General features: G+C 34.9%; 1 protein-coding gene across 1 annotated transcript; it reads left to right on the plus strand.

Annotated features, from left to right (window-relative positions):
• Positions 1-255: 255 nt before the first annotated feature.
• LOC141457999 (hyaluronidase B-like) lies at positions 256-27,756 on the plus strand. Its single transcript, XM_074135455.1, has 8 exons — positions 256-499; positions 6,199-6,331; positions 17,979-18,307; positions 25,799-25,938; positions 26,015-26,190; positions 26,285-26,477; positions 27,070-27,250; positions 27,337-27,756. The coding sequence occupies exons 2-8, from the start codon at positions 6,225-6,227 to the stop codon at positions 27,744-27,746; spliced, it is 1,536 nt and encodes a 511-aa protein (XP_073991556.1). The 5' UTR covers positions 256-499; positions 6,199-6,224; the 3' UTR covers positions 27,747-27,756.

Raw genomic sequence — 27,756 nt, forward strand, 5'->3', positions numbered from 1 at the left:
GAAAAATAATTCCTAAATGATGATTACTATAAAATTGAACTATTTAATAAGAATTTCATTTTTTAAAGAAAAAAAAAGAAAATATGTCAATTAGAACGATGTACAATGCTACAAGCAAGAGAAAGTAACGTTTTAGCGAAGTTGGTTAGACTGCTTGTTACATTCACTTTGCGGTCTGTTTTATATATATATATATAGTAGTGTGCGCGTGTATTTTGTTGTTGTTGTGGGGGAGAGAATGTATTATAGTGGACATCTCGCTTCAACAACGTTCACTTCACTTCAGTAACTACAGAAGTTTTGTTGCGGTAGTTGTTGAATGTTCGTTTTGTGTTTGGTGTATCACGTCTAGTTATACAATGCTGCCATCATAATATCCTAATATAATAACAATAAATTCCCACTTTTCTGTAATTCAGTCTTCTAGTTGTACTGTTAGTGGTAACATTTGTGATGTTGTTATGCGGTGAGCAATTCGTCAACTATACACGGTCATTTGGTATGTCAAGATTTTGTTTTGTTTTGCTTTTTCTACATTTTCCTAATTATTTTTCATGTTATCGCTTTTTAATAAAAAGAAAAAGATAAAAATCGAACTAGAATTAATGCTGTAATTATACTACTAATAGTGTGAGAAAATATTTTGCTCGAGCACTATTTCTATGTTGAATTTTTCAACGACAACATCCGGTTTGGGTTTCACTGATTGAGGAAAAGTAATTTTCACAAATTGATATGGTTGTTCAGTCTGTATGTATGTGGATAACTCGAAAACAAAAGAAATCGATAAAAGTTTTGATATTTTGATAATTTCCGGTGTTTCATATTTCGATAATAAAGCTAAATTTGCCACCGGAAAAGAGATTTACCCAGGTAAATGCTTCTGAAAGCAGTCCTGGGACAAGTACGCTGGTTACGCTTCCGTTTAAAGTTCATTAATGTGTATTGTACTGCCTTATCGATAGTATAGCATTGACAGGAAACAATAATATTTGTGAATATACCTAAATTTGGGGGGACAAAAACATCGAATTAAATTGCCTCTTTATTGGACAAAAAAGAGGTATAGTTCATTTTTGTTTAGGCGGTCATTAAGTCCAACTAACAAATTGAATTTAACTTTAAAATTCAATTTTAATGGATTTAGAGTTATTTTTACGCACAAATTCAAGGAAGTTTAATTACGTAAATAGTGGTATGAGTAAGTTATATGATTTTTCATACCATTTTCTCTCAAAATTTCCCTAAATTCGAGAGAAGCTACAATCAATTTTCCAAAAAAAAAAAAAAATTGAAACTTACCTATAAAATAACTGCACACGTCTTGCTTTAACCTTGTAATTTGCTTTTAAATCTTTTTAAATCGATTTTATTTTAACTCGAAAATTTTTTTGAACAATAATTATTTGGCTCACATAATGACGACGCTACTGGAATTCGCATTTAGGCTAGATATGATAAGTATCGATTGTTTTTTTTTTTTTTTGCATTACTTCATAGATTTTCGAAGTATTTTTAACATTCCTTATCATTTACTTTGTCCGTTTATGGGGGGGGCGTCTTCATTATTATATCGTCGAATTAGAAGATTTGTGGAGCAATGCCTCTAGAACTTTTAAAATTCTAAAGCAGAATTTAATGGAGTTGCAAAAATTGGATAGTTACGTCTTGCTAAAAAAATGGTTAGGCTATGCAATAGATATTCTTTCTTAATAAACATTTACTGTTACTTTTGTAGTACAGGTAGTCCTTGGGTTACGACGATCTCGAATTTCGACGTTTCGTAGTTACGACTCCCATTTACAGTACAGTACTGTACACTATGTACTATGAAAAGCCCGCGAACTACTGTACGTGTTTTGGTGTGCAGTACTGTGCAGTAGTAAGAAATTTTTATTACAGTACACTACTGTTTTGTTATTACTGTTTCATTTCATTATTAAACGTACTGTACAGTATTTTACGAGGGTCGTTTGAAAAGTCCGTGCAAAGTCAGAGAGATAGCACCATAGGCGCGTATCGAGGTTATGTTTAGTTAGTAGCATCTCTTGGAAGAACACACACCAAGTTTCAGCCAGATCGGTCTATTTCTTTGTGTTTGGCATTCGTTTGAATCGAGGAAGTCGAGTGATTTTCAAAAAATGGACGAAAAAGAATTTCGTGCGTTGATTAAACACTACTTTATGAAAGGCAAAACGCCTGAGGAGACTAAAGAGAAGCTTGATAAACATTATGGTGACTCTGCACCTTCGATTAGAACAGTGTATAAGTGGTTTCAAAATTTTCGGAGTGGCCATATGGACACAAGTGACGCTGAACGTTCTGGACGCCCTGTTGAGGTTACTACTCCAGAAATCATTGATAAAATCCATGATATGGTGATGGATGACAGAAGAGTGAAGGTGCGTGAGATTGCTAGTGCTGTGGGCATCTCGAATGAACGGGTACATAATATTTTGCATCATACATTTGGACTATGACAAAGCTATCCGCAAGATGGGTGCCGCGATTGCTTACGCTTGACCAAAAACGAAATCGTGTGAAGTGTTGCAAGGACGGTTTGCAGCTGTTCCAGAAGAATCCGCAGGACTTTAAGCGTCGTTTCGTCACTGTGGATGAAACATGGATACATTACTACACTCCTGAGACCAAAGAACAATCTAAACAATGGGTTACCAAGGGGGAATCTGCGCGAAAAAAGGCGAAGACCGTTCCTTCGGCCGGAAAGATTATGGCGACTGTCTTTTGGGATTCGCAAGGAATAATCCTCATCGACTATCTGGAAAAGGGTAAAACTATTACAGGTGCATATTATTCATCGTTATTGGACCGTTTGAAAACCGAGCTGCAAGAAAAACGCCCACGATTGGCCCACAAAAAAGTCCTTTTCCATCACGACAACGCACCAGCTCACACCTCAGCAGTTGTGGGTCGCAAAATTAATGGAAATAGGGTTCCAACTCGTTTCACAACACCCCTATTCTCCAGACTTGGCTCCCTCGGACTACTATTTGTTCGTCAATATGAAGAAATGGCTGGCGGGAAAAAGATTTTATTCAAACGAGGAGGTGATTGCAGAAACGAATGGCTATTTTTCAGACTTGGACAAATCCTATTATTCGGAAGGGATCAACAAGCTAGAGCAGCGTTGGACGAAGTGTATAAGCCTAAAAGGAGACTATGTTGAAAAATAAAAAAGGTTTTCCCCAAAAAATTAAGTAGTTTTTATTTTTGCACGGACTTTTCAAACGACCCTCGTATATGCGTGTTTTTTGATAATTATGTAGGGTACTGTGTTAGGATAGGCTAAGTGCTTACATTACCATACTGTTATTATGGTAGTACAGTACTGTACTGTACATGGTACACTTTATGTATGTTCCGACTTACGTCGAAAAAACGGTTTACGACGCCGAGTAGGAACGGATCAACGTCGTAAATCGAGGACTACCTGTACAATGAAAATAAACAAACTATTTTCCACAGTATATTTTCGATAAGTAAAATACTTTTAAACTTATTGTTAGTGTGCCGCCCCAAATTTTGGAATTGTTAAAAGTGTGCCGCCGCGACAAAAAAAAAGGTTGAGAATCACTGCCCTAAACAATTTTGTATTGCACTTTTCTTTTTAAATAACCAGGTGCATGGTGCATCCAAACGTGCACTCTTATCAAAAAAATACTTTAAAATGATCATTAGCATTTTGTTAACTGTTTTTTTACAATGAATTTATGGATTTGAGTATTGGTTTAACTTTTTAAACTAAACAAATAAGTTCCTATAATAATTATACGAAATCTTAGTTGATAATAGATTTATAACTATTGAGCTGGTAAAATGATAAGTTTGATTATAATGAAACTCTAATGAAACGCAAATTTGTTGTAAAATAAATATAAGTAGTTAAGGAACTATGTAATGAACGTTGTTAAAATGTGGGAGTAAAAGCATTTGATAAAAGGAAAGGAACAAGAATAGATAGATGGGAAGGAACTGGCGTTAAATACCGGAAGTATGTATATATTATTCTCTCCCTCTCTCTCGCTCATTCGTTTATATAAAGTGTACGTACGTACAAACATACATTCACACACAGGCGTACCAATCTAATTGACCCTGTGACCAACTTTTTTTTTGTAACGTACAGAGATTTATAGAGGAGAAGGCCGACTTTAAAGGTCGCTATTCCTTTTTAAGAGTAAGGAGTTATCTCTCTCCCTCTCTCCCTCTATCCCTTTTCTTCTCCTTTTTGTGTTAGACAATTTTCTAATGTCTGACAGATATTAAGTCAGTCAAACGGTGAATTTCACAGTCACCCCCCCCAAAAAAACAAAGCTTAACAATTTATTGTGGCGGTACTTTTGTACATTACTGGTTAGCATTAGCTTAACCTATATTGTAACCTGTAACGTGTTGGTAACCTCCATTTCAAATAGTCATCGAAATTAACAAGAAAAAAACGTGTGAACTTTCTCCTTTTACGTATATGTAGATGTTTTGTAAAATGTATAATGTTGTTTGCAGTGGCGTTATTCTGACTTTGATCATAGTAATTTTTAACTTTTTTTTTTTTACAGCTTCCGGCTGTCACGATTTAAGTTTGGGGGGGTGATTTATATTATTTACATAAATTATGCATTTTTTTTAAAAAAAAACTCTCTTTTCACTAAAGTAAAACTCGAGACCGGAAGTATCGTAATCTTGCCGATTTTTGTGTTTTCACCACTAATTTCCGGTTTTAGGTTCACTAATGCTGAAAAATGATACAAATTAGTCTGTATGTATGTGTGTATATAACTAGAAAATTAAAAAAACAAAAATCGCAATTGTATATTTTGCTTAGAGAACTTGGCAATGAAGTTTTAGTGAAAAACGGTCCATCAAGGAAATTTTGTACTTTACTGAATCGATTTTTCGGTTTTTTTTTGTTTTTTTATTAATTAACTTTTCTTTGTCAATTTTCCACCGGGACGAAAGGGTTCGGCTGAGAATCCCTACAAATTGCCCTTTAAGTACTGATCAGTTGTTAAATATTGATAAGCATTAAATAAGTAATCAAAATATTCCAATTCTGACAGGAAATCTGATGTCAATAAGTGCCACTTTTCTGGAAATGGGTTGGAATTTTCCAACAGGTTCCATCCTGTTCATTACTTACATAAATCCTCTCCCTAAACCTCCTTATTCTTGCCCTGTACGGCTAATACGAACGGCATCATGAAGAATCTACAACATCACCAATAGACTTAATTTAGGAACAGACAAACTGACTAAATTACCGCACTAAACGGAGAAAATCAAAGTAAACCGTGAGAAGACTGACGCCACTACTCATTACCAATCGCCAACACTTTTCAACAGACAAATCCTGAATCAACAATACTCCTATCCTGTGGTCTAATCACGTCAACTATCTCGACTTAACTTCCCATAAACCAAAGTGCACAGGGACAAAGTGAATTCTGTTGTACCTTTAGTCTCACGATGACTAGGAGATGATTGTACCAGAGTCCTCCACATGAAGTGTGGTGTGATGAAGCGTGCTCAACAGACCCGATGTTACTCCACTTCTGCTCCGCCTGGAGCCTGACTTAGAAAAGAAACTCCTTAACCACACAGAACCCACCAGAATCGACTCCTTCCACGAGATATCTTCCATAATCCCTTGAACACTCCTCCTTTATCCAAAAATCCATCTGCTGAAACTCTTTTCCACTTTTAAGATTATCATCCTAACCCACTCGGCCGCGAAGTAGCCACCTATGATACTTCCATTTCCCACTACAAACACAAAACTTTCCCTTCTAGCTGCAGGTTTTCCTATCCTTCTTTCCCTCCACATATAAAATCTCATCCTGAATGTTTGTAATTTGGTACATCATAATTGGTACGTCATTATTTTATGTATGTAATTTATATAATTAGTAATAAAGTTTATATCTATCTGTCTGAATGTTTAGTGATTTTTTTGAACATACTTTTCAAGTCCATTACATATTTAAAGCTTTCCTTTGAACTTGGCATTTTCCCGCAAGTTTAGTGTCCGATAAGTAATGTAGATTGTGCTGCCCATACTTTAGTATTTAGTAGCGCCAGATTCTTACAGAGAGGCAAACAAAAACTCTAATTTTCTTTCAAATATTTATTTATACTAAAATATTTTTTATCTTAATTTTTTTTTTTTTTTTTGTTTTCCAGATTTCTGATGGCGTCCTACATCGAGAATGAAAATTATCCTGGAACATGGACTATTAGCCTCAATCAGTTTCATTGTCTGCCTGCTGACTAGATCGCCAAATTGTAAACAGAATACTGAAACGCCCAGCACAAAGTAAGTTAATGTCCAGCAACGCTAGAGAATATTATTTCATCAATGATTTTATCAGTCCTAGATTGGTTGATTTTTTTTCGCTATGATAGTGTGATGATGACGTTTCAAAAGCTTTATAAGTTGTAGCTAATTTCCTCTTATCCAACCTGTTGATTCTATCTGTGAAAATTCGAAACCAACCAGAAGGATGTAAAGAACTTTCAGTTTTTATTTGAACTCGAGACTGAGTTACCTGAATCCAGAACGCTAACTTTTCAGCTGATCTCTTCTCTTTTGTTGTTGTTGTTGCTGTTACTATTTAAAAAAACACCAACAAGTTTTGTGCAAGATAAGTAAAGTCGAAATCTTTACACCAAACTGATGTAATAATGCATGTAAATCCGAAACCGGTCGAAAATAAAACAAACATCATAATCAGTAGTTTTACTGATTAATAATCAATTGATTGGTTCAATTGATTTATCTCATCAATAATATATATATATATATATATATATATATAAAAAAAACATTAATTTTGCGACTGATGTGAATAACAAGCGGTAGGACAAGTTTTTTCATGTATAACAGATTTGTGTGCCAAAGAAAGTATTGAGTACAACTGGAATCCAGCGAGATCAGGGAATGAGTTGGGTTAGGTCAATGGCCCCTTTCCAAAATAAATCTGCATTTTAATATTTTTTATTATATAAACCTGCAAAATTTATATATGTATAAAAAAATACATATATCTGACTAAAACAGGTGTGTCTTTGCACAGTTATATCTTTAGGTTAGGTTAAAACCTATATAATACAGTAAACAAACAATGCCTCACCTTATTATATAATATAACCTAGTTGTGATTTTTTTTTTTTTTTGTTCCCCAAGCGCTGACGCCCGATTTACCTTCTGTAGCTACAAGATTTTTCCAGGCGAGCTTTAGGTCTAAGTAGCAAAATAGGTATCAAAGACGGAGCGACAAGCAAACAACGATAGATTTTTCATATTAACCATTAAATAAAATCCAAGACCTAGACCAGGAATCGAACCCACTAAACCAACAATACACCTTAGCTTTGCGGGTCTAGCCTATAGCCGCCTAACATACATTACTATAAATTTCTCATATTAACCATTAAATAAAATCCAAGGCCTAAGACCGGGGGAATCGAACCCACTAACCTACAATACACTTAGCTGTGCGGGTCTAGCCTATAACCGCCAAAATACTTTACTGTAAATTTCTCATATTAACCATTAAATAAAATCCAAGGCCTAAGACCGGGAGAATCGAACCTACTAAACCAACAATACATCTTAGCTTTGCGGGTCTAGCCTATAACCACCTAACATACTTTACTGTAATTTTTTTTTATTAACCATTAAATAAAATCCAAGACCCAGACCAGGAATTGAACCCACTAAACCAACAATACATCTTAGCTTTGCGCGTCTAGCCTGTAACCGCTCGCCTTATTCTCAAAACACTTTTTTCTCGAATTCATTCTGAATGAGTCATTCAATTACTAGATTCTTTCGTATAAACTGGCCATCATGCCAAGGTCATGCACGATATATCGTTTCCTCATTCTATCGATAGTTCTTTAGAAAAAAAAAAAATAATTACTTTTACGACAAAATTAATAACAAAAATTGTAAATACTTTAATTAATTGGCTATTATAATCGATTTATAAATTTTCCTGTTATTAGTAATGATTAGTAAAGGTTAAAAACAATATCTTCTGTGCTTTGAAGGCTATAGAGAATCGAAATGAGCTCAAGGATGTACACATTACGATCTAAATCTGATCTCGCTTAGATAATTTTTAGGTAATCCTGAGCTAAGGTCATCCACAATTAGGTAATTAGAGAAGAAAGTTTACTGAGAACGACGGCACCATTTTCGGAGGTTTCGATTTATTTGGAGTTCATTTCTCTTTTTGGGATTCATTGATCTTTAAGTAATAATCTCTCTTTCTCCCATACACAAACACTTGTCTTTGGTAGCCTCGTTAAAAGGAAGTATTGATATTGGACAGGTTTTCTTTTTCTGTGTTCACAGGAAATAAACGTTGTTAGGTCTTCTGAAAGAAGTGATTTCTTTTTAAAAATTAGCCCATGGTAGAGGATGATTTTGACCGGAAGTGGAATTCTAACATTCCACAAATTACTTTCCAACGGTGTAAAAATCATGGATTCACATTTCCGTTCATTTATCTTGATTCTCGAACTCAGGCTGGAACCATATCTCCAAGAATGAAAAATTGGTTTGAAGGTTGAAGCGGTTATAGGTTGTAGGATGATCGTGTTGAGAAAGAATTGCAGTATACGTGGATAGTATAGTTGTAGGATCGGTCAGCAGTGTTTGAGTTACAGGATACTCCCTTGATACTCTGGTAGAACCAACTGCTATTCGGTAATATCTAGTGCGAGAGGTAGGATTTAAGGATAAGATAGAAAGTGATTGAAGATGATCTCCTTCATCTTTCAAGAGCTAGTTCCTGTTGCTAAACACGATCAGGGCGGCTAAAAAAATCGACAGAGCAGCACTTCTTCCGCTCAAAAAAAAGTGCCTCCTCAGATACAGAGAGCAATTGATAACCTCCAGGTTAACCTGGCTTGCGAGCCAGAGGAGGCAACTTTGAAGGCACAGTACATGCTTCACAAGTTGAGTAAAGTGCATTATTTGATAAATTAAGGAATAAGGCTTGATCCTTTACATGAAAGATATTGATCACTTAAATATGGGGCAGGAGCCTTCCAATTTTTTTGGTAATTAAACGCAACTCTCCCAAAATTACCAAATAATTTTTAAACCTTCTTGTTTGTAACAGATGTAAAATTAATTTTTAGCCATTTTGTTTACGCTTGAGAACATCTAAAGCTCTTAACATTTGATTTTTCTTAGAAAAATCACTCGGAAAACTACTTATTTCCCGATATTTAGAAAAATACTAGATTTACTGCCTTGGCAATGTTTTTAGTAGAAAGGGGATGAAAAAATACATAAAAATGACCTATCGCGTGCTCTTCTTTCTCTTTGATAACAAGTTACAAAAATTGAAATGATTAATAAATACCAGATTTTGAAATGGCCTAGCACCTTTAATTTTTAAGATATCGAATTGCGGTTTCCGGTTTCTTTCATAACTTTTTATACTCTTTAAAAATGTGTATATGAAAATGGGGGTCAACTGCAAACTCTCAATTTTGGTCGCGCGTCAGCCGCGTATGCGGGCATGTATCTAAAATCAAGTCACATATTCTAAAACGAGAAGTGACGGGCAACAAATTTTTCCTCTACCATTAAGTTTAAGCATGAAATGCATTTAAGACGTCTTAAAATGAACACCCTGTATAATAAAACGGAACGTGAAACTGCCGCTTTTTTGGAAACAGTTTTTCTAAATACCACTTTTTAAAAATTAACGCAGCCTTAAAAAATGTATTTCCGTTGGAAACTCGCTAAAGAAAATTTCGGTAAGATCGTAATACTTCCTCTTACCAATAAATTACGTATTCCGGAAAACAGAATTGTCGCTATAAATCAATAAAAAAAAAACACAATTATAAATAATCACAATAATCACACAATTATAAAATGTAGTTTAATTTTTCTTTCTTTGTAATTTGTTGATTGAGTCATCTTGTTGAACATGGGAGAATTTGCAACGGCCATTGGTATTGGAATGTTTTTTTTCGAAACCGGTTTCAGGTTTTGCAAGTATACTACTAGAGCAGAGAAGGTCACACTGGTTATAGTAGACTTCTTTTCTTTCCTTATGTTTAAGTTCCTTCAATGAGCATTAAAATGCAGACAGAAACAATAAGACTGTGGAATATACAATATACATAGTTATTTGTAGCCATTTTGTCCTTTAGTGAGTGTATGTGTGTGTGTGTGTGTGTGTGTGTGGAAAAAGTCTTTTTGTAGTTTTGCCGGCAGACGATAAGACTCCCTTGGTGGGGAAGTAACATCATTCACCTGTGTTAGTTCATTTAGGGTTAGTCATTTGTGATCACAATTAATTTTTTTTGTAGTGGAACGTGTTTTGTTTGTTAAATATTCATTTTGTTTTTTAGTTATTTAGTTTAATCAATCTAACAGTGGAAAAACATGAATCAGGTTATGATTGTTTTAACCTTCCTGTTTGTAGATGTTAAGTAAGTACATAGTATTGAAGTTTTTTTGATTGATGCTTATTGTTTGTTGCCCAAAAACAAATTAAATGTTTCAAAGTTCCAATTAGATTTTTCAAATCGATAGCACCACAGAACCCTGAAATAAGTGTGCCTGCTTTTACTATCTCCTAAACGGAAACTTACAGTTTTTTTTAAAAAAGTTACAGTATAAGGGGTTTGATTAAACGGAAAAAAGGTACACAAATCAGCAAGTACCCATTCATTTCATTCATAATTCAGCCTCGTTATTTCAGCCAATTCAGTAACGTTCGTGAAAGGCTACGTGTTTTATTCATGTCTTAAAAAAATGCAATCTTTTAAGCAATTTTATTGTATTAAATTTTCATTAATTTAGAATTTATTAAGATTTCACAGACCCTGATGCTGGCTACGTATTTTCATCTTAAAAATATTTGTTTGGTAAAGCGTAGCATTTAACTTAAATTGAATGTAATAAGAGTTACAAAACTATTAATGCACACATTTTTAAAAGAGTTTTAACAAATTTCCCATATTAACCATCAGATAAAATCCAAGATACGAGGGTGGTTTGAAAAGTTCTGGGAATGTACTAGAAAGAAGTGTCTTACCTCGGTGGAACTGCTTTTATTTTCCAACATAGTCTCCCTGTAGACTAATGCATTTGGTCCAGCGATGTTCCAATGCCTTGATCCCATCTCGAAAATGAGATTCCTCCAGGCCTGCAGAATACCTCACTAATTCGGCTGTCAGTTCTTCCGTGGTAGGAAATCTCCATCCACCGAGGAAAATTTTCAGCTTGGGGAAGAGATGAAAGTCTGATGGTGCCAAATCAGGTAAATAAGATGGATGTGGCAACAATTCGTACCTCAGTTCATGAAGTTTTGCCATGGCAATAACACTTGTGTACGGGCGGGCGTTGTCCTGATGAAAGATGACTTTTTTTTCCTTGCCAAACCAGGCCTTTTTTTGCGTATCTTTTCCTGTAGTTGGTCTAGGAGGTTTGCATGGTATTGCCCCGTAATTGTTTGGCCAGTAGGAAGATAATCTATCAGCAGAATGCCTGGAATCGAACCCATAACATTTAATGAACATAAAATTACAATACATTACTCAAACTTCTCGATTTTTTTTGAATGTGTGGCTCAATTTGTCCAAATTATTTCTAATGATTTTCCTTTTAACCCGGGTAATACTCATTGCACTTATAGAGAGTGCATTGTAGCTACTTTTGTTTAAAGATTTTCCCAGAAAATTCTGATTGAGGTACACTGCTAAATAAATTGTCGTTTTAGTGGAAAATATTGTCCTACCAATCACTTAAAAGCTTCAATTATTGTAGTTGTAAAATTAATCCGAGTTTAAAGAAAATTGAATGGAAATTTGGCCACCAACTATGAATTTCCCCAAGGTTATATTTTCAGTTTTTTGAAATTTTCTATTTCAGTTTTTAAGCACCCACTATAATCGAGCGGTTATATAATGTATGCTAGACCCGCAAAGCTAAGATGTATTGTTGGTTAGTGGATTCGATTTTATTTAATGGTTAATACAAAGAATTTAATAGTAAAATATGTTAGGCGGTTATATAGACTAGACCCGCAAAGCTAAGATGTATTGTTGGTTTAGTGGGTTCGATTTTATTAAATGGTTAATATGAGAAATTTATAGTAAAGTATGTTAGGCGGTTATAGGCTAGACCCGCAAAGCTAAGATGTATTGTTGGTTTAGTGGGTTAGATTCCCCTGGTCTAGGTCTTAGATTTTATTTAATGGGTAATATGAGAAATTTATAGTAAAGTATGTCAGGCGGCTATAGGCTAGACCCGTAATGCTAAGATGTATTGTTGGTTTAGTGGGTTCGATTCCCTGTCTCTAGGTCTTGGATTTTATTTAATGGTTAATATGAGAAATTTATAGTAAAGTATGTTTGCTAGTCGCCTCCGTTCACGACACCTAATTCGGTAGTTGGACGTAAAGCCCGTCTGAAAAAAAAATAGGCATTACTTAACTTACTTTTTATTATTTCAGATGATTTCTTTTTTTTTAAAAAAAATAGTACAAGCATTCAAAGGGCTAAATTGTTTAATTTTAGTTATTGTGTAGTTCTAAGGCAAGGGTGTGTGATTGGCTATAAAAAAAGTCCATCAAAGTATAATTTCTGTATTATATAACATGGTATTAGTTATTATAGTGCACTGACCTACATATAGAGCGCACTAGACCTTGACACACAATTGTTAAGATACAATCCACAGCCTCCTGCAGTGAACTTATTGTTTTCTTTCATTATTTAAGAATCATTGATGATCACTAAAGATATGTGCGGATTTGATCTGTGACATCTTTTAGTGATAATTTTTTTATCTTTCACTTGAACCTAAGTGTGGAGGAAGTAATTACGTAAGTTGTAGCGCAAGATGCTGCGTTTTAAAAAGAAAATTCTGTTGGAATGTTCACATCGCTGATTCTATGGCTTCCACAAGAATTTTCTACCAAAAAAATGCTTCTTAATGATTTCCTTTTTCGTGATTTACTCGATTTTTTTTGTATATGTAAATCGTTTCCTATCATTTTTGTAAGAAATATTTGACTAGTATCAGAGATTTGACTTTTTAATGAAAATAAAAATTTGTCAATGAAAAATAAGTTAACAATATCCAGTCTAATTGGTCTAATTTTGGTTGTAAAATCGTTATATATTTTTTTGCAAATTTAGTCGCTAATACTGAGATTTAAGGACCATTTCATTGAATTTAATCTTAAAGTCTGAGAACAGTTTGACCATCCTTAAGATTGTTTGCAAATTTAAACTTTTGTTGTTTTAATATTTAATTATTAAATATTAAATTAAATTTATTAAATAAAACATCCGCACAGAAGAACCACACAGCTTCCCTTTGATAAGAATTTTTAATTGTGATAAAATATTTTTTGAACTATTTCTCACAGAGATGGATGAGTTCATTGACCCTTTTTTCAGGTTTTTTTTTGGTTTTAATTAAGTAGAGTTGAATAAAACAAATGTTTCTTATTTTAACATATATAACTAATTTTAGCCTCAATTATCCGATATTTACGGAAGCTTTCCGGCGGATATCAGTGCCTTGCTAAGTATTCGTAAATTATGGAAAGTAGGGAATTACTCCTAGAAGCCTGGTACCTTGGAGGCTCCCTTTTTTACGTAGGCATCCCTGTGTTATCCGTTCTATGTCACTTACTGCAGGCTCAGAAAGCACGTGCATCGCGCATGGGCACCTGGCAGATGATAGGCTTTTGTAGGTTCTGTCAGGAGGAGGAGGAGGAGGAAACGGCGCACTGCACGTGTTGTGTCAGTGTGAGGGGCTTGTCCTGGCTAAGGAAGGAAAAACCAAGGCCGGTGAGCTCTACCCAAGAGTCGCTCTCCAAAATTAAGAGTCTGATTAGGTCTGGAGGGTGAACTTTAGAATGGTAGGAGCCACAATAGGTCCAAAGGGGTCGCAGTGGGGCGTAGGCCTTAAGGGGCCGACCTATTAGAATCTTATCTTATCTTATGTCACTTGGATTTAGCTGGGGAATTGCTGAGAGGTGAACAGCAGTCCAGGATATCTTGCATCCCAGCGCCCTACGCTCTCTTCCATTGCCCCAAATAGCTTTCCCAGCAACTTCTGGGATCCACCTTTTTCTCCACCTCTCAGCTATTTGATTGAAGATTACCTGTAACCCCGGCTGAACGCCTTACACTCCCTTCCATTACCCCAAATATCTTTCCAGATCTTCTATGAATGAATATCCTTTTCTCCACCTCTCAGCAAGATACATAGCTGTTAGATTGAAGATTACCTCTATCCCGGGCTGTGGGACAAGTCCTTACTCCGTCCTCTGTTGGCCATGTTCTTGCGAGCAGTTGTCCGGTTTTCATTTTTACCGTAATTAGTTGTAGAATAGTTGTAGTTGTAGAATATGGTCCATCGTTACCGGTGACTGATTCATTAATCCAAAGATTATTACCAATTACATACCAAGTCATACGTTTTCCCTTATTTTTTACCACGCTTAAGACATAAAGACTAGGTCATCTTCAGGGCCTATGCTTATCTACAATTTTACAGAAGATTGAATATAAAGATTATTCATGAGATGAATTATTCAAAACACTTACGTTTTACTTTAACACATTATAATTTTCAAATAAGCGTAAGCCCTGAAGATGACCTAGTCGCTAGGTTCAAAGCTTAGCAAAACTACTTAAAAAACTTATGACTGAAATTGGCTGAATTTCTTTCCTTTTAAATTCAGTCAAATTTCTTTTTCCGTGGGCGCATCGTCTACTTTAGCTATTAGCGCCTCTTCCCAAAACTTTTTCTTCCACAATCTGAGGTCACACAAGCTTGGGGATAGCACCTGTGCACCTTTGGGGCATCCATACGCAATACGATCTTGCTTTGCTATGAAGAAGAAGCCCCAGGTCACAATAGTCGATGTGAACGGAATGGAAATCCGGCTTAAAATTGGGAGAATCAAAAGAAAAGTGGTTCTATAAAACCACAAACCAAGATCAAAATAAACATGATTGGGCCGAGAGAAAGTTTTTGGTGGCCAATAATAAGATTGGAGATTTTAAATTAGCCAATTACAATCCAAAGTGAAGGGCATAGTCATTATTTTTACATTAGAATACAGACTATGTGTCTCCATTATTAGAAATAATAGTATCGTTAAACAATATACAAATGTTCTACTTTGTTGATTTTGACTTCATGTTTTTTTTTATTTATTATGCAATCAACAAAAAATTTCTCCAACAAAAGTTGCTGAGGTTTGAAATATTTCATAATAAGGTGGGTTAAAAAGTAGAAATTGTAATTTTTACTAATTGTAAATAGAAAACTAGTTGTCTGTATAAGGTGTTACGTATGACCAGTAGACGGTTGCATGCAATGGTTCAGTAACGCAGCACTATCATTTCAGCTGATAATTGAGCTCATAACTTAGTAATAGGACCCTGAAGTTACGTGATGATTTCGTAATGGTAGGGCTTTACTAAACGCACACCCCTATCTCGTATATTCTTGGCCTTGTGATATGAGCTTAAGGGTCATCAACTTTAATAGAGGCTGCATAAAAAAAAAATATTTTTTTTTACCTTCTCTTACTACTAGTAAAAGGAAGTCTTGAGACCGTATCCTGGCATTTACCGGAAGTACAAAGTTTTTTGTTGAGGTCTTTATTATCCTTCCTCCTCACAATGCCATAAAACAAAATTTTTCATTGAAAAACTATTCAGATAAATACTACACATCTGCGTGTCTTTAGTTGGAAGTTTAAGGTGGAAAATTGAACCATTTTCGGGAAAAGCGAGGAAATCTAATCAGTAAAATGGGTGATTAATTTTATGGTTATCTAGGGCTCTACCTAGACAGCCGTCTAACCTGGGAACCCTCACACAAGACTTAAAAGGACAAGAACTGAACAGACGTTCAGAACGGACTACTAAGGAGACTCCTTGGACCGAAATCCTCCATGAACGTACAAAACAAACTTATACTTTACAAAACACCAATATGGTGGACATATGGAGCAGAATTGTGTGGGGCTCCGCTAAAACCGTCCAACATCCACAACCTATCCAATCTTTCCAGTCTAAAGCCCTCCGCCGTATCGTTAACGCACACATTCTATGTGCCTCCAACCGCACCCTCCATCATGATCTCAATATATTCCGTATGTAAATGCCTTCCCTTTTTCAAGTCATCCAGTCTCAAAGGCCTTCCTATATTTTTCAACTTCTTAAGTTTAAATCCTCCATCCATTCCCGTAATACCAGATCTCGCTCATCCGATCTCTATATTCCCTCTCACCGAACCTCATCCTTTGACAAGTCCTTCCTGATACGTGCTACCTCTCTCTCTGGAACTCCTTACCATCATCTGTCCGCCATGCTCCTACCCTATCTATCTTTAAATCCCGTCTATTCAGTTATCTCCATTCTATTCAGCTTCCTCCGAAATTCTAATTGTTTTAATTTATTTCCTTAATTTCTGCTGTTATTTTTATTTTCACTTTTTGTAAATACTTATTTATTTATTTATTTTCTGTTCCATCACAGGCCAAACTATTAAGGCCTCTATTTGTACCTGTATTTATTCTTAGGGGACAATTGTCCCAGAATAATAAATTTCTTTTCTATTCTAAATGAATTAATCCACACCCGGATTCCTGAAATTTCCACAGCAAACTCTCTCGCGATCATCCAAATCCTCTGGCTCAATCACTCATCCACATCGTCCCATCATGACAATCCTCTACGTCACTCTTAAAACGGCGTTGGCCACGTGACCTCATTGCTTCCTAAACCTCAATAGAGTTCCTAGAGAGTTCCAGCGCTGGCTGGTTTCTCTCATCCTGTCATCCTGGTTGTGGCACTGAGCCAGAGCTCTGTGACACAATCAAATATCTATCTGTAAATACACATTTGCTAGATGTATATTTTGTACAGTTGCAAATAAATAAATTTGTGGGATTTCCTTTAAACCTGTTTTTTGAGGATTTTTTTAATATCGTACCAATTAAATCAGCTGCTTAGTTTGCTTAAAACTTTAATATCATTTTTATTTAATAACTTTTACGAGTAAACTTATCAACTTTAATATCAAAGCGTGTGTGATAATTTTTTTTTTTGCCAGAAATTTATAAAGCTTTCACTAAAGCCCGCTGAGCTTGGGAGTAGAATAAGCTCCGGTAGCGTGGAACACGCACTTCTCCTAATTTTTTCCCAAGGGATTCTAAAATTTTTATTATTACTTTGAAATATTTTGCTACATATTTTTCTGGCCCTTTAATTGTCTACTGGTCATCGAGGAACTAGACGAATATATTAGTTCGTGTTTTAAAGAAAATTTTTTAAATTTTATTAGTATAATTAAAAGAACGAAGCTCTATAATTAAATATCGGACTTTTTATTACGACAATAATAAATCTGACGTGAAAATCTTAAAAGATTTTCTCTTACAGCATTTTACGTAATTAAATTTTCTAAATTGAAAACCTAGAATTTTCGCTAAAAACTAGTTCATTTCAATATTACGCATGTTCACTTTAAGTTACCATTTCGGGAAAAAAAAACTCGCTGAAAATTACGATAATCTGTTCATAAAAAACTCCACTTCCGGTGAGTCAGTTTTCATCAAATTTGAAAAATCTTGGTATATATTTAATTCTTGTGGAAATTTAAGAGGTGATAAGCCCGTACATTGTACTGAAATGGTACTTTGAAGGTGTATTTCTCAGTCTGGAGGGGCTTTTAATCGTGGTGAGGACAGCTAACATGAAGATTGTTGATTTAAACTCATGTGTGCGATGTAATGGGTCGACGTTCATTATTGGCCCACTTTCTTTTTTTTGCACCCAATTTCCGGTACAAGCTACACTATTGCAGATACGAGTAACAGTACTTCCTGTTCTTTGATTATAATTGCTCTAATTTGTTCTTAATTTTTTATCTCTCTTATTTTCTGTTTCAGTACCCTAAACGAAGACGCTGACCTGGCAGGCACAGAACGTAGAAGATTTCCTGTATATTGGAATGTGCCAACGTTTCAATGCCATAAATATGGATTAAATTTCACACGTGTAGCAAAAGCTTGGGGCATTGAACAAAATCTAGGCGATGAGTTCAGAGGTGAAGAAATCTCCATATTGTATGATCCGGGTGAATTTCCAGCTCTGTTAACAGCTGCCACAACGGAAGCTGTGCCTAGAAATGGTGGTGTACCGCAAGAGGGAAGTCTGATGCATCATCTGAAACTGTTTCAAATGCACATGGAGAAATTGGTGTTGCCAGGGTTTAAAGGTAATTGGGCTGTCTTATTGTGGACTTTAACAGAACACATTTTGAGCGAAGATACAGTATCTTTACGTAGGCCTTCTCTTAGATATCGGCGCTTCATTCTAACTTACCTGCTAATTCGTCCCTGAGCTTTGCTCACTTTTTAAAGCATAATTAGCAGCTTGGGTCCTGCAGGAAAGTATCCTTGGCCTTTTATACTTTCAATCCCTCAGCTATCCTCAACCCATCTAAAACGCCCTCTTATCTCCACTAAAAGCAGATTGGTTTGAATGAAAACCAGTCTAAAACAAGGCCTGTCTAAAACGGCTGTGGGCTGGCTTCAGCAGGTCCCAGATCCGCCAGTTGGTTCAGGTTGGTTGAGTGGACATGCGAATTTAGCGTACCATCTTTTTCAAGTGCGTCCTTATCCAGTCGCCAATTTGCGCTGGCTGTGGTGAGTCCAATGAGACTGTGCGGCACTTTGTAGAGGTGTGTCCCCGTTTATTCTAAAACTAGAGTCCTCGTCTTCGGGAGATTAAATGTTTCCCTACAGGAGATTGTGACATCTGGTAATCTTTAACTGTGTCGATTAAGTAGCCATGTTCCTCTAGTGTCCTGTCACTACTTTATTAGTTTATTGTACTGTTATTAGCCGGATTCGTCTGTTTCGAAACCCTGGTGACTCTCATGAGATGATGGGCGGTGGGCGGGGAACCATCGGCACTTTGGATTGCCTTCGTCCCTTCCACCTCGTGGAGGGAGCCACCTTTTGCTACGATCAATTAAACGAAATATAATAGTTTTTGAAGTTTACAGAGTACATCCACTTTTTCTAACTCAGAAATCTCGTTAAGTTATTTTTATACAATAAAACTGATAACAAGATACTGATGATAATAATAATCACTTACGTTACCTCCTCCCAGCACTACACTTGCTGAGGGCATAATGAAGTCGGAAGATCTGTAGCCCAAACTGATTAATCCAGTAGTGCGGATCTAGCCGGAAGTCCGTTTCTTGTCTACAAAATTTGCGATATCAAATATTCAACGGAAGTGCACATTTTTTTAAAAAAATTGAGGTGGTTCCAGTTACATCCATCTTTAAAAAAAATTAATTAATCAGATGACTCCATGTTAATTAAGATGAAATTTGACACACTTAAAAAAAACAACAAAGAGTTAACCTTAAAAGCTGTTAACAACCGATTTATGATTGAGAAAGTAGGTAATCACAGAAATAAGAGTTTAAGTACCTAAATTAACATCAAAACTCTTTCTCTTCTCGCGCTTTATTTCACTTTTCTTTTTCTCACTTTCTCTTTTTTACTCACACAGATCGAAAGTTTAATTATACTTAATGTATTCTCTTGAGCTTCACCTAGTTTCATTTCTCTCACTAACAGACAGACACAAACACACACAGAAAAAAAGACGCAACTACAAGCAAAAAATCAAATTAACTTTAATGGGCCCGTATTGTGTTTAAGTTTGTTATTAGAGTTTTTGTATGAGTGTTCGTGTTTATTTATATTATATAATATTTAAATAATATAGTATGTGTGTGTTTGATTATATATGTTAGTTTCGTGACGTCCCCATTTTCTTTTTTTTTTCTTACTTTTTTCTTATAAAAAAAAAAGTACACTCTTCTTATCATATTCCTCATCTTTATATTTATCAGAATTTCTTCCGTGACTTCCGTTCTATAGCCGGCCTTCGAGAGCAAAAAAAAAAAAAACTTGAAAAAATATTTTAAAAAACACAGCTGTTAACCCTTTTTTGTAACCCAGCAGTTTAGCTGTACCCTATTACACATATAACTACACTTTTATATACTTCTTTAGACAAAAAATAAATATATATTACATAATAGTTTTTATATTTTATCACGTTGGGAAGCTCTAACCACTTCTTTCTGCCCAATTTTTTTTTTTTTCAGGGTTTACAAAGTTTTTTCCGAGTTATTGTTAGTAATCGATTCAAACGAATCGATTGAAACCACTTTCATGATACAATATCCTGTATCTCTCTCTTATTCGTGCTTAACACTGCATTGCCAATGCTCGAACTTAGTCAGTTATTGCCCAATGTGCAGTCATATTGACTCCATAATTTATTTTTATCTTTCTTTTTTTTTTTATATTGATTTCAATTTTAATAATAATACAGTAGACTCTCAGAAATCCGGACTTTTGTGGACCGGACGGCCGGTCCGAATTTCAAAAAATCCGAATTTCCCGGAGGTTGGCATGACTGATGATTTCCTGTCTTTATGGCGAACAATTATGACAATAGTTGTTAACGTTTATTAACAGTAAGCTGCTGTTCTGTATTATATTGTGCACCAGTACTGCGATTAACAGTGAAAGAACATTTACTTTTTCCACTTGATTTTCTTCATTTTCAAACTTCCCTCCATCGATTTCTGCCTCGTCAATGTTACTGAAACACAGAGCGCCCGACGATGCAAACTACTGTACATAACGTTTGTATAATGCGGGCTATTTGCGTGCCAGGCTTATATGTCACCCCAGATCAAATCGAACCTTTTGTCGTTTTTATTTGCAAGAAATTTTATTTTTTTTAAATTCAAGATCATCGATCCGGACTACCGAGAGTTCGGACTAGGACGATCCGGATTTTTCTGAGAGTCTACTGTATTTGCATTACAGGATGCGAAAGAATAGGAATTAAGAACGAAAAAACAAAATTGTGTCCACATATCGGCTTTAACATTTCACGTAGAAGGAATTAACTTCAACATTAGGATCGCAGTAATTTCAGTATTTTCTAGAACCCTGACTGGACTGCCTTCTGATCAGGGACTTTTTAATTTTTTTAAAAATTACATTCTCTATTTTTTTTTCAATTACTGTGCACTGTTGACACGGATCGGAAATTACCCAATTCTCTGCTAAGTTTTTGCTGCAATTCGGACAGAAAATCATTTCTAGAAAGAGGCTTTTTTTTTTTATGCCTTGATACTTTCTATGAAAATTATATGAAAATTTATCAAATAAGCATTTAGGCAATAATCTGGAGTCAAGATAATAACAGAAAATCTACTTATATTATCCTTAACAAAAACTTACAGTTTAAAATGTTAAGTATAAGGGTTGATTAAACGCCAAAAGGTACACAAATCAGCGAGTACCCAACATTTCATTAATATTTAAGTAATTCTACTGCATTAATTTTCATTAATAAGTTATTTTTTAGAATTTATTAGATGTCACAGACCCTTATGCTGGCCAGTTCATTCATAATATTTTTTTGTTATAATTATGATAAATCACATATACGTACATGCATGTTAAAGTATAAAAAGACAAAGTTAGAGTAGGCTACTGTCTTGAATTCGTTTTACCGAAATATTCGTGAGCAAAAATAACACACAGTTATAACAAGTAGATTATTCAACAACAATTATTGTAAACGTTTGTTTACCTATTATTATAAACGTTTAACTACTTCATAAAATAACAATTACTTTAATCGAAGAATGAACTTAAACCGACAATTTTTATTTAAAAATAAAAATAAATAAACAAAATCATTGATGTATGTTGGTGTAAGCATTTTCTAAAAAAGGTTTTGAATTTTTTAGCCTCATATTTTTTTTTTATATTTTTTATAACGTTTTTCTTTTAAACCTGTAATTAGTAGTTTGATTATTATAAATAAATAGATATTACAGTCAATCTACAGTGCTACTTGAACATATATTTTGTAGACGAAAATGGCCAGCATAAGGGTCTGTGACATCTAATAAATTCTAAAAAATAACTTATTAATGAAAATTAATGCAGTAGAATTACTTAAATATTAATGAAATGTTGGGTACTCGCTGATTTGTGTACCTTTTGGCGTTTAATCAACCCTTATACTTAACATTTTAAACTGTAAGTTTTTGTTAAGGAGATTTTTGTACCTTTTGGATAGATTTTCCTTTTTGTCTATTTGGAATGTTACATATCTGCTTTACAGATTTTTTTAAAATTTGGAATAAGCAATTCTATCATTATAACCTGATAAGGTGGTAAGTCGGAACCATAACTACCACTGGAGAGATCTTTTTAAAGACTGATTATAGTTGCGGTGCCCCAAACCATCCTCAATAACAATTTTTTTGAAAAAGCGTTTTGAATAATATAGGAAGGTATTTGTACGTAAATAGCAAAATTAAACTGCGATTTCAGTACTTCCTTTTAAGAGGAGTAAGAAAAATAAATTGCGATTGCAGTACTTCTTCCTAAAAGGCAAAGAGGCAAAGATTTTTTAATCGACAATTCATTGATTTAAATCGGTTCACTCATTGATAATTTAAACGATTGCAGTACTTCCTCTTAGTAGATGCAAGAGCATGATAGCACTTCACAGCAACGTAGAGGAGCTTTAACCACTTATTCGAGCTGAATTTTATCAAAATCGGGCTAACCGTTATAGAAATATTGGTAATAAATAATAGTTTTAGAAAGGGCCTTATTTGGGTGGGGCGAACTCCCCTCCTTATGAGACACAGCGTCGAGACTTTTAAAGTGTAAATCTGTACAAAATTTCAATTCGAATGACACTTCATTCATGAAAATCGGTTCACGTGTCGATAATTTGCAACGATTGCTATACTTCCCCTTAACAAGTGTAAGAGCTGATCGCCGCTTTAATGTTACGTAGGGCAGCCCTAACCCTATCATCCTACCAAATTTTATCAAAATCGGGCCAAGATTTACAGAGTAATTAGTAATAATAATTTTGGAGGGGGCCTTACATAAAGGGGGCTAACTCCTCTCCCATTTGATGTACAGGGTCGAGACCCCCAAAAGGCACATCTACATAAAATTCCGAATCGAATGACACCTCATTCATGAAAATCGGTTCACGCGTTTAGGCGCTACGTTGTTTACAAAAAAGGTAACAAGAACAAGAACAAGAACATTTTTTGAAAAAGCCGTTTTTGCTCATTTTCGGCAACTTTTTTCTCAAAATCTATTAGATCTGGGTGGTTGCAAAAAAATTACATCTATAAAGGAGGGTTTGCCCTTTATTTTAAAGAAAATTTGGGAATTTTATCTTTTATAGAAAAAGAGAAAAAAATGGTCAAAGTTGGGTGTTTTTCAACGTTTCGCTTTTTCGTGCACTTTTTGTCGATCAACCCTTATACAACTGTCCTACCGGACAGTTTTAATTACCAATCAGGAGTCGAAATGACTCCGATATATTTACGTGTAATGCCAATCTGGAGTCAAAATTACTCTTATGATTCAAAGTAAACTAATCTGCAAAAAGAAACTAAGAATTCCATGGTATTCATCAGCTCGTGACTATCAAATGGTGAGAGAGTGGGGATAGTATATCTAAGAGCATTTCGGGATAGCTATGAGATGTGGGGAAACAGAGACCATTCCTATTTATTATTATTATTTTTTTTTTTTTGGAGTCAAATTGACTTCGGGGTTGGCAATGCAGTGTTAAAACTGGGAAATGTCGGAAAATTGTAACGATTACAGTATTTTCTCCAAAATGTCCGGCCTCCAGTATGGGACATTGCCTTCTCGCCATTGTTCTGGATCTTTTGCCAGTGAAGTTGTTAAGTAGCCAGTGGAAAGCTCGTCTCCATTAGAGTGACGTACTGTCACCAGGAATCTCCCACCAAATTACTTCTCTTCCTAACGTTAGATCATAGTTTGTTATCGTTGTTTATGATTTAGAAATTACAAAAAATGTTTTTTTTTTAATTTAATATGTCGGTCAGTCATATAATTTGTTTTCACTGTCCTAGTTTAAATGTTATAAAAATGGCCTTTGAATCTTTTTTGGTTTTAACCGCAAACAACATGAACGACAGTATTTATAACGTGGTTACATTTAATGGTAGAAAGTGTTAGTACACCGCAATTATTTAAAGAAAAACATTTCTGCTATTAAAAAATAAATAAATAAATAATAAATAAATAAATAAAAATAAAAGGGTGACCTAACTTCCGTTATGCTCCTATTAATGCTCCTATTGTGTCTTTCTTTCCTTCTGTCCGTCATTCTTTACTTCCTTCCGCTTTACTAAGTTATCGCGCATATTTTCGATTTTGAGACGTCACCGGGGAAAGATCCTTTTTGAGCTTTGTTGGGTCCAAAAAATTGGGTATTTACAAATTGGCCACTGGTCACACTGGGTGTTTTCCTCCTTTTAACCAGTTAGGCGCGAAATTTAGTTTTAAAAAAAAAACCCGTGTGCAGAATTAAATTCAGACAATGACGTGTATAGACGTGTCGAACGCAGGGCGCAAAACTACCAAAAGTTTACACAATAGTCGTAATAGTCACTGCAAGCTGACTTTTTCTGCAATCTCTCTGGGGGCTTGAGATTACCAGAGGAGCATTCTGTGCTCATTCAAAAATCTTGCACCGTCTTCACGTATGCAATGCTTCTAGTTAACTAGGAACGCAAGAGCTTTTTTTACTAGGAAGAAAAGAGCTTTTTGAATTCTGTGCAAAATGAATTCTGAACCTCTATCTAAGGTAAAATCGTCATTGCACAGTGCTACTATTTGTGTGCGTAATACCCCAATCTCTAATGCGGGAGACCAAACATGTACCAACCACTTATCATTTGGCTGACTCCCTCCACTCCCCTCTGTATCAAAATACTTGGCAGTTCTATTGGTAAGATAAAGGAAACATCCCATCAAATAATTATTCTTATTGTATTTTATTAAAATTTCGAGTTTTTATAGTTAATGGCAATTTTCATATTTTTCTCGAGTATAGACGTCGAACGCACCTAATTACATCTTATCTTAAATCTGCTTTAATATTAATAGTTACATTAAATTTTCTAGGCCGATGTTGCTCTACGCCTGCTCCGCCTGGAGCCCTTGACATGTAGTAGCTACATCAAGCAACTTCAGATAACCCAGAACAAATTTCTCAGTCTCGCAACAGACTCTCCACGACGCACTAGAATTGACTCACTCCACGGAGGCTGCATCCATTATCCCCCGGTACACTCCTATGATCCAAAATCGTCTGCTCAAACTCCTTTCCATTCTAGACTGCTATCCTAATCCACTCTGCCGCGACATAGCCTCCTACCAGACACAAAAGAATAAAACAGATACTTCTCTAACTCTCTACACTAGCTGCAGGTTTTTCCTCTCCTTTTTTCCCTGCATTCCAATCTTCCTCACCTAACTTTTCTCTTTCTTCACTAGATTAAAAGGTTGAAATGTATAATTACACTTCTGTATTTATTTTATGTATATATTTATTGTAATAAATATTTATTCTAGTCTACATTAAATTTTATAATTTCAATAAAATGTATGCACATCTATTAGTAAATCTAGGTATTTTACTGGTAATACATAATTGATTTAATAACATGAATACAATATTTTTTATTTTTATATTTTTTTTTTCTATCTGAGACATCGCATACATTTTTAATCCAACGAAATCTTTTATAATTTCTTAAATAATTCATTATTTTGCACGTTAATTTTTCTAAAAATTTCAGGCCTTGGTGTAATAGATTTTGAACATTGGCGACCAGTTTGGCATCAAAATTGGGGTTCTCTAAATACTTACAGAGAATATTCTAGAATAATTGAAAGAAAACGACATCCATTTTGGTTTAGTTCAATGATTGAAATTGAGGTAATTTATATATAATAATTATATATTATATAATGAAGCTAATCTTTCTATTTTTTTGTTTTCTTTCTATTTCTAGGCAGTTTATCGTTATGAACTTTCCGCTAAAACCTTCATTTTGGAAACGCTGAGAAAAGCCAAACAATTACGACCAAAGGCACTTTGGGGTTATTACGGATATCCGTTTTGTTTTAATTTTACGCCGAACAATAATCGTGAAGCTTGTTCAGATGAGGTAGTTGTTGATAATAATAAGTAGGTATTATCGATTTTTTTTTTTTTTAATTTAATCAAAACAATTTTTATCGATGTATGTAATTGATATATGTATATTTTTCCTGATATATAGCATGCAATGGCTTTTCTCAGAAAGTACAGCCCATTATCCTTCGCTATATTTAAAGGAACGTGATATGGGGCCTGCAAAGAGGCGAAGATTTGTACGAGGTAGATTAGTGGAAGCTCTCAGGGTTGCCAACAATACTCCAGTTTATCCTTACGTTTGGTATAAATACCATGATACTAATCAATTTTTGACGGAAGTAAGTACTTTAAACAAAAAGAAAGGTAAAAAAACAAAAATCTTATGCTAAAACTAATATATGGCATTATACTAAACATGTGTACAACGAATTCCCACTTTTGGGCGGGATAAGGCAACCAGACTTCAGAAAATCGGTTTTGATCCTAACAGGCGGCAGGAGATGGAATAAGCCTTGAACTTCCATTCCTTGTACTCCTTCTAGATCCAATGATTCATGTTCTTTCTGGCTATGGACGTCTCCTTCTCAAGAAAACAGCCTTAAGGTTTTAAAACTCCTCCGACGAAAAGCATCGTCGTTAACATCCTCTCAGAATTTGCAGATTCCCACTGTGTAATGCAGTACCTTTTTCTTTGGCTCCTATCTACACAGATAAATTCTAAACTGTCATCTTTATCGGATATTTTTTAAAATCCTGGATACCCCTGAAAAGTATATTTCCTAAAGTGTGCCTTAACAAGATTTAAGATCTTCCTATCTTTAAGTTCGTTCTATATTTGGAATCTTATCCGAAATCAATAATGTTAAGAATAAATACAATTGAGGTAAAAGGAAAAAAATGGAACACCACGTAAATAATTGTAATTTGCAGGACGATATGTACCATGTACTGAAAGCACCTCGAGATCGTGGCTGTACAGGTGTTGTAATCTGGGGCGCTAGTAAGGATGTAAATACGGAAGCCAAATGTTTAGCGCTTGCCAGCTATCTGGAGAATGTCATTGGGCCGGCCGTTTCCTATGTTAACTCTTTGCCGATTACCACGCCTCCAGGTAGTAAGAAGATGTTCTCAAGTTTTTAATTCGTTTTATCTTTCTTTTTTCCAAACTTTTTTGCTTATTCTTTTCATCTCTTTTAGAACCAATTATATTTCCGGAAGATTCGTATACTGAAGAAAGTAAATGGTCAGAAGAATTCGTTACCAAGGATGATAAAACTACAAATCTGTATACCGAAGAAACAGTTACTGAGTCCATCATACCAGCGGATGTTACAACAGAATCTTTACAATATTCATCATTCCCTCTACAGGAAACAACGGAAACTATTGATTATACACAAATGCCTGCTGAAATTTCCCTGTATAGTCAGTTGGAAGGTGAAGAAGAGGAGTCAGTTGAAGTGGATGAGGAAGAAGAAGAAGATGATGAAGTAGAAGAAGAGGATGATGGAGCCGAAGAAGAGGAAGATGAGTACGATGATCAACCACACAGAAATTGGAAATATAAACGAATTCATTCAATTGTAAATGTTCGCAATAAAAAGTGATTAACTATGA

Source organism: Rhodnius prolixus, unplaced genomic scaffold (genome assembly GCF_049639745.1).
Source record: "Rhodnius prolixus isolate KJV_2025 unplaced genomic scaffold, Rpr scaffold_5, whole genome shotgun sequence".
NCBI classification, from domain to species: Eukaryota; Metazoa; Arthropoda; class Insecta; order Hemiptera; family Reduviidae; genus Rhodnius; species Rhodnius prolixus.

Coding starts and splice junctions, on each gene's coding strand:
- LOC141457999 (XM_074135455.1), top strand. CDS start 6,225: ATGAAAATTATCCTGGAACATGGACTATTAGCCTCAATCAGTTTCATT. Junction 6,332..17,978: donor ACTGAAACGCCCAGCACAAA/GTAAGTTAATGT, acceptor TTTCTGTTTCAG/TACCCTAAACGAAGACGCTG. Junction 26,191..26,284: donor GTAGTTGTTGATAATAATAA/GTAGGTATTATC, acceptor CCTGATATATAG/CATGCAATGGCTTTTCTCAG.